A 7533-nucleotide genomic window follows, 5' to 3' on the forward strand; every position below is an offset into this window, starting at 1 on the left:
GTTAGGGATATAATTAAGAACTTGAAAAACGGTAAGGCTGCCGGGGTAGACGGTATTAACGCTGAAATGCTTAAACAGGGTGGCGAGTGCATACCACCTAGACTGTGCGAATTGATAAATTAATGTTTCGAGATGGGAGACGTCCCAGACGATTGGAAAAAAGCAATTATCGTACCAATATAGAAGAGAAAGGGAGATAAAAGCGAGTGCAATAATTACAGAGGGATTAGCTTAGTAAGCACCGTAAGTAAAATATATTCAAAAATACTCATTCGTAGGGTAATGAAAATAACAGAAGCAAAGATTTGGGAAGTCCAAAGTGGGTTTATGCCAGGAAGGGCATGTACGGATCAAATATTTAGCTTAAGGCAAATAACAGAAAAAAGTTTGAGAGTAGGAAAAAAAAGTTTTCTGTGCATTTTTTGACCTAGAAAAAGCTTTTGACAATATAGATAGAAGTAAACTTTGGGAAGTCCTGAAAGAGTATGGAGTCAATGGATGGATCCTACAAGCTATAAAAACAATATATACAGGTAGCAAAGCGAGTGTAAGAGTGAATGGGAAACTGAGTGACTGTTTCGATATTATTCAAGGAGTTAGACAAGGATTCGTTATGTCTTCATGGTTATTTATATTATTTATGGGCAAGTGTTTAAGAATGGCTCTCTTCGACGAAGAGGGTGTAGATCTCGAAACAGTAAGGGTACGTGGGTTAGCGTTCGCAGATGATAAGGTTGTTATGGCAGAGTCTATCGAAGACTTACAAAGAATGTTGAATAAACTAGATGCAAGCATGAAGAGCATGGTCTCAAAATTAACGCAAATAAAACAAAAACTATGGTGTTCGAAGGAAAGAGTGAGAAAACACTATGCAATATTTTATTAAATGATGAGAGAAATGAACAAGTTGATAAGTTCGTATACCTTGGTAGCTTATTTACTAGGGACGGGAAGATAGATGAGGAATTAGATAGACGAATAAATGAAGGTAAGAAGGTTATTAGTAGAGCAGGTCCCCTTATCAGAAGTAAAAATATATCAAATAAAGCTAAAATGGCAATAAATAATTCCATATTTGTACCGACAGTAAAATTAACGCAATTGACATGAGATTCATGCGCATAATATGCGGGAAAACCCTGATGGACAAAGTAAGTAACGAGATAATTCTAAAAGAATGTGGTGCAGAAGAGACGCTAGTAGACACATGGGAAAGAAATCGGTTAAGATGGTTCGGACATGTTGAGAGAATGCCAAATGAACGACTAACGAAACAAGTGTATCAAGGTAAAGTAAATGACAGCGTGCCCAGAGGGAGACCGCGGAAAGAATGATTAGAATGTGTGAAAGAGACTCTAGTTAGAAGAGACATAAGAAGTCACAGAAACACGAGAGCATGCATGAAAAAATGCATGGACATAAAAGAAGCTAGAGAAGTATGCCAGAACAGGAAAGTATGGCGGCAAATAGTTAATATAAAGAGTGTCAGTAGAGTGAATGACGCCTGAAACAAAAGACCTTAGCCACTAATGAACCCAAGTGGGGAACCTTGCATAACGACTTCGTGAGGTTCTTCGCTTGGGGTGATTGCTAGAGAGATTGATTAGTAATCTGGGTCGGAGCAGTGTTGCGGAACGAACGTGTTATTTACTTAAATAGCACGAGAATTCTGAATCAATCTGAAAAATCTCTATCCCTTCCACACATTACTCTTTTCCCCTACCGAGTGAGTCACGCCTACCCCGAAAGGGAAATGGCTTAATGTTGTAATAATAATATTAACTATTCTAACTTAAAAATTGTGATTTTTTTATTTGAAATACCAACTATTACGTTTTTCGTTGAATATTCATGATTTTTTGTGAAAATTAATTTTTTCAACCGGAAATTTAAAAACTTCATTTTTGGTGAAAAATGTATCTGTTTTAGATGAAATTTCTCTTATTTGGTTGATAACTTATGTATTTTATTTGAAAAATTTGTTGTTGTTGCAGAAAATTAATTTTTTACTTAAAATGCAACTCATTGGTTGAAAATGAAAATATTTCCGACTTGAAATGAAAGTATTTCTTAGATGAAATATTAACTATTGCATTTTTCGTTAAAAATTCATCTTTTCAGTTGGAAAATTCAAGTACTTTGTTGAATTTTTTTTAAATTAATTTTTTGAACGAAAAATGTATCAGCTTAGTTGAAAATTAAATTGCTTGGTTAAATATTAGTGATGTTAAAAATCCAACTGTTTGGTAGAAAAATCATCTGTTTTGTAGAAAATTATTTTTTGTTTGAAAATTAATTTTTTGTAACACAAATTTAACTACTGCATTTTTGATAAAAAATTGATCCTTTCTGGTTACAAAATTCAAATATTTGGTAAAAAATTTGCCTTTTCGGTAGAAAATGATTCTTCTTAGTTGAAAATTCATCTATTTTGTTCAAAGTTGATGTTTTTTGTTTAGAATTAGTGTTTTTGGTAGAACATTATTCTTGCTGCTTAAAAATTCATTTTTTTGCTCAAAATAAAACTACTTAGTTGCTACTTTAAACTGTTTTATGGAAATTTCGCCTTTTTGTCTTCAAAATTCAACATTTTAATGCATTTTTTTCTTTATTAACTGAAAAATCTTAAATGTTTTGTTGTTAATAGTTATTTGTCTACTGGTCTGAAATCAATTTTTTTTTTTTTTAATACTGATTTTTATTTCTAAATTTAGACTATTCGATGCAAAAACCCATCATGTAATTTAATACATTTATCTGGTCAAAAACATAACATAAAGAAATATGAAACATTCCAATGTTTGAAAAAGTAGACAAAAAACAATTAACATTAAATTATTTATTATACTGTTTGTTGAGAATTCATCTTTTTTTTTGTTTGAAAATTCAACTACTTTGTTAACTCATGAGAAACAGTAAGATTTTATTAAATCTCCCTTTCCTCCAAATCATTTTATATAATTTTGGGATCACCCCTAAATAAAGGTACGAAAAATATCTAGTCCAAAACTTAAGGATCCTAACGAAGGGGTGGTTCAAAATTTCAGAAAAAAAGTTAACGTAATTTATGTATGGCGCCTGGGTCGATAGATTTTAATTCCTTATTCATGGCATTTTTTTTCTAGCATATTCTTTTCAATAGACACCCCTGAATTATTCAAAGCAATTTTCTAAGTAAGTTGTAAAGAAATAATAATTTTGTGAACATGTAAAACCCAGTCATATAACAATCAGCCCTAAATTTATTATACTTTTTTATGCTCCTAATATGCTACATTTTCATATTAATTTAGATTTCCAAAATCTAGTTAACTTTAGAGAATATGAGATGTTTTTGGTTTTTAACTGAAACCGTTTGTCAAAAAGAGGCCTACCTACTCGCATATATCGAATTTACTGAAAGTGTAGCTTGATATGCAATAAAATTGAGAAAAACATTTTTTACATAGGAAAAGGAATCTAACTAATTTTTCTGCTAACACCCCTTTTCCACGATGCTAATGAAGAAAAATTAAAAATATATTATGAAACTTTTTAACCTTATTTGAACATCTTTTCCGAGTGACATTTATCGAAATTTTTGGTTTGTTTTTATGTTACTTCGATCCGTTTTCGGCAAATAGATAAAGGACACGATTTAGCTTTTTTTTTTCAAACGTTCTAGGCTTAGCAAAAATATTTTTGCTACGCTCAACGATTTTTTGTGAAGTTAGACGAGGCCTTTTTCTTTACTTAAAAGTGCTTTGATTCATTGTATTTAAAAAAATTATTCGCTGTCGATTTCTACCAATACAATAAAATTAATAAATAAGTAATTCAGGAAATACTTGAAATAAATAATGATGTATAACTGGGTTCACCCGAGTAAAAGTTTAAAACAAATATAATGTTGGGCAGTAACCATCTGAAGCCTGTCACAAGATTTAATAATAATGAAATAATAAAAAGGTTTAGAATTCTCGCTTTAGAGAATTTTTGAAATTTAAGTGGAAAAATAGTGGATTAGGTAGAAAAGAAAACGGAATGCGATCCCTGCTAAGTGTATTAATTCTAGTGGCATAAAAACCGATACCTTTAGGTTCTTCCTGCTTAATTTTTTTAACAGGTGGCGGCTGATCTTCATCGCTACTTTCACTCGATTCCGACTCTCTCGCTTTTTTTATAGACCCAAGAGCTTCCGGTACATTCGAAACCATTTTTTCAACATCAGCGCGACCAACAAGATCCTCCGGTTTTTCCCAAACTGATATTCTTGAAGAGGGATTGTAGAAGAAAACACGGCCATCGCCAGTCCAAACAACACACCTTAAGAAAATATAATAAGAACATCAGGAATCCGATTTCAGTGAAACTATTAGTATTAAAGTAAATATGGATTCGATTAGATTCTTAAAAACCATACCAAGGAGTTCCAGGAACAGGAGTACTAGAAATAGGTCTTGACTTGTCTTGAGGTTTGACTTCTTTGGGAGCTTCTTCCTTCTTCCCTTTATTACCTTCCGAGTCCTTGGCATTTTCTTTGGCATCTGAGCTTTCGGCATTAGCTTCTTGATTTGTTGAATCCATTGCGTTGGCGTTGCTAGTACTCGTCGTAGTAGAGGTAGTGCTGGTTGCAGATGATCCTACGGCTTCGTCGGCTTTTTGTCTCACATTGGCTTTGGCATCTGTAAAATGTAATATCCAAAAAAATGTGTAATAAAATGTAAAAAAATAGATATTAATAAACATTTAATTCAAAAAGAGATTGGAAAACATACTTTCGAAGTCTTTCAGAGCCTGTGGCTTTTCCCAGACGGATTCTCCAGCTTTACTATTATAATAATAAAGTCTGCCATCAGGAGCTCGATGTTCAGTCCAAAGCATGGCAGCTGCCACTAATTCAGGATCGATCTGAGCTATAATTGAAGGATCTTCGGTTGGGACTTGAGACGTCATGACACCGTGAGGCATTTGAGGCATACCTGCAACCAAAAAAATATTTATAATTTATAAAACTGCATAAACTAGCAGAACAAATAGGCGAAACAGGAAACACCTAAACTTTGTAAACAGAGTCTGTTTCGAAGGATGATTTTAAATTCCCGCTTTTCTTCCAGTCAATTTTTTATATTTCCGGCCTGGGAATTATAATTTTTCTTGAAATTTCCATGTCCTAACTTTGAAATTTCCATGTCCTAACTTTGCATTTTTATTCTTTGAAAAATTCTCTGTTCCACGTCAGAATTATATAGTTCTTTCAGATAATTCAATGTTACAGACCAGAATTATAATTCCTCTTCAAAATTTTCTCTCCTAAGTCAGAAATATAATTGTTTTGAAAAATTCTTTGTTGCAGATCTGAATGATAATTTTTTAGCATATTCTATGATCGAATTCAACATTACGTATAATTTCCTGTTCTAACTTAAAATGATCATTATTTTCGCAAATTCAATATTTAATGTCAGAATTATACTTTATTAGGAGTCTTTAAAAAATTCAGTATAAATACACGGCCCTGACTGTTTACGTTCGAAGACGCTTAATTTAAGTCGAAGGTCAGAACCAAAACCGTACGTAAATTTGAAATCGGCTGTATTTACACAAATACACACACAAAGGGTGTCACAAATGTAGCGGAACATAAGTGTATTTTCTTAAGTGAGCTATTTTTCACAAATGTCAAGGTCACGCTCGCAGTAACTTTTGACAAGAAACCTGATGTTGGACTTTAGTTTGGACCTTGAGGATGACCTTCGTGCTTTTTTCAAGTTCAAATTTTTAAATAAATGAAAATGCCCCCTTTGACACCGATAATCGAAAGAATGGAAAAGTTTACATTAAAATACGCACTTAGGTCATATGTTCCGGATGACCCTAAGGGTTACACTAAGATCATTTTAACTCAAAGAATGTTTTGATGGGTTTCAGAACAGCATTTTTGGAAAATATTCCATAGCGGACAAACTTATGTAAGTATTACGCTTTCATGAGAGTCTAAACTTTGACCCTGAACTGCGGGCCGTTTGAAGGTCACGACCGCTCAGGTCGGGTAAGTAAGGGCGAATTTTGAGCGTTAACAAAAAACATTACCCAAGGGGATTTTGACCTTGCTAAGGCTGAATCTGTATGTGATAAATGTTACTTTTGTTTTGACATTGGGGATAACCTTGATGGCTATTTCAGGATCAACTATTTTTTTATATTGAAAAGTCTTATTTTTATGCAAACTCCTGTTAAATAAAACAAGAATCCAACGACCAAATTCGAACAACGAGAAAACTAAAAATCTTATTGCAATATGAAGAAACCAAAAAACAAATAAAATTTTTGGACAAAATTAAGTTTATACAAAATACAGGTTTCAATAAAAAAGCAGTTGACCTTAAAAGTCATTCTCGAAGTCATGTTGAACGTCCTTACTGCACGTGCCTTGTTGAACTAAATAACTTTAGTCGTTACGAAAATTTTTTGAAAGCTTCTCTTCCCAAAGGTAACCACACCTCGCATAGGCTTAAATGACCTTAAAGTGACCTTCATCGTCGAATTCGACTTGTGACCTAAATATATATTTTATTGTACGATCTCCCTTTATTTCGATTGCCGATGACAAAATGAAGCTTTTCATTATAAAAAAAGTTGACCTTGAAATAGCAATCAAGGTCATCACCAAGGTAAAAAAAGGCACGTTCATCACATACAGATTCTACATTAGCGACCTCAAAACCCCATTAAATAATGTTTTTCGTTAACGCTAAAAATTGACCTAATTTACCCGAGCTGAGCGGTCGTGAATTTTAAACGGCCGCCAGGTCAGGGTCAAAGTATTGGAATATTTTCCAATAATGCTGTTCTTATAGCTATCGAAACATTGTTTGAGTTAAGATGACCTTATGGTGACCTCTAACGTCATCCGGAACATGTGACCTAAGTACATGTTTGAATGTAAAATTTCCCGCTCTTTCGATTGCCAGTGTCAAAAAGGGGCATTTCCATTTTAAAAAAGGCTGACCTCATGCAGGTTCAATGCGATGAATCGGCGGGATCTCGTGACCTTTGGATGGACGGAGCGACTGAATCACGACTTGCTAGAGTGCTACGATGCGAGTGTGGCCCGTGAACGGGGTTACATGGCACGGCTGCATGCTCTGTGGTGCGAGAAACTCCCGGAGCTATCGCATTTTTCGCAGCAACGTCTGCGAAACCATGCTGAACTACTCCGTAAAAGGGGCTATGTAAGCGGAACGCCTATTCTACCACAGCTAGAACAAGCCGGCAACAAAGAAAGAGAGGCGACACTAAGACCAACCGCGGGCAGGCATCCAATAGATGAAGAGCGATGCTTTACGACCCGGAAAAACATCAACACCAAGGTTTCTCTCAAGCCTAAAGATCTGGCTGAAATGGATAACGAGCTTCGTGGACATTTTTCCGGTAAATCCGACCTCTGGACTATCAATTATTGTGTGTATAATGCAGCGAGAGCTTTGGCCGATGCGAACCATAAAACAAAACCAACGGCTGATCATAAGACCAAAAGACGAATGCATCAAC

General features: G+C 34.4%; 1 protein-coding gene across 3 annotated transcripts in view; it reads right to left on the reverse strand.

The window, feature by feature from the left end:
* The window catches only part of LOC117176461 (transcription elongation regulator 1), a 34477-nt gene that overhangs the window by 15222 nt on the left and 11722 nt on the right, over positions 1–7533 (reverse strand). For all 3 annotated transcript variants that reach the window (XM_033366706.1, XM_033366705.1, XM_033366704.1), the window contains exons 7-9: positions 4758–4961; positions 4403–4664; positions 4073–4305 (exon numbers count right to left, since the gene is read on the reverse strand). In XM_033366706.1, coding sequence (XP_033222597.1) covers positions 4073–4305; positions 4403–4664; positions 4758–4961 — 699 coding nt within the window. The remainder of the gene's footprint in view (positions 1–4072; positions 4306–4402; positions 4665–4757; positions 4962–7533) is intronic.

This window comes from Belonocnema kinseyi, chromosome 7, assembly GCF_010883055.1.
Source record: "Belonocnema kinseyi isolate 2016_QV_RU_SX_M_011 chromosome 7, B_treatae_v1, whole genome shotgun sequence".
Classification (NCBI taxonomy): domain Eukaryota; kingdom Metazoa; phylum Arthropoda; class Insecta; order Hymenoptera; family Cynipidae; genus Belonocnema; species Belonocnema kinseyi.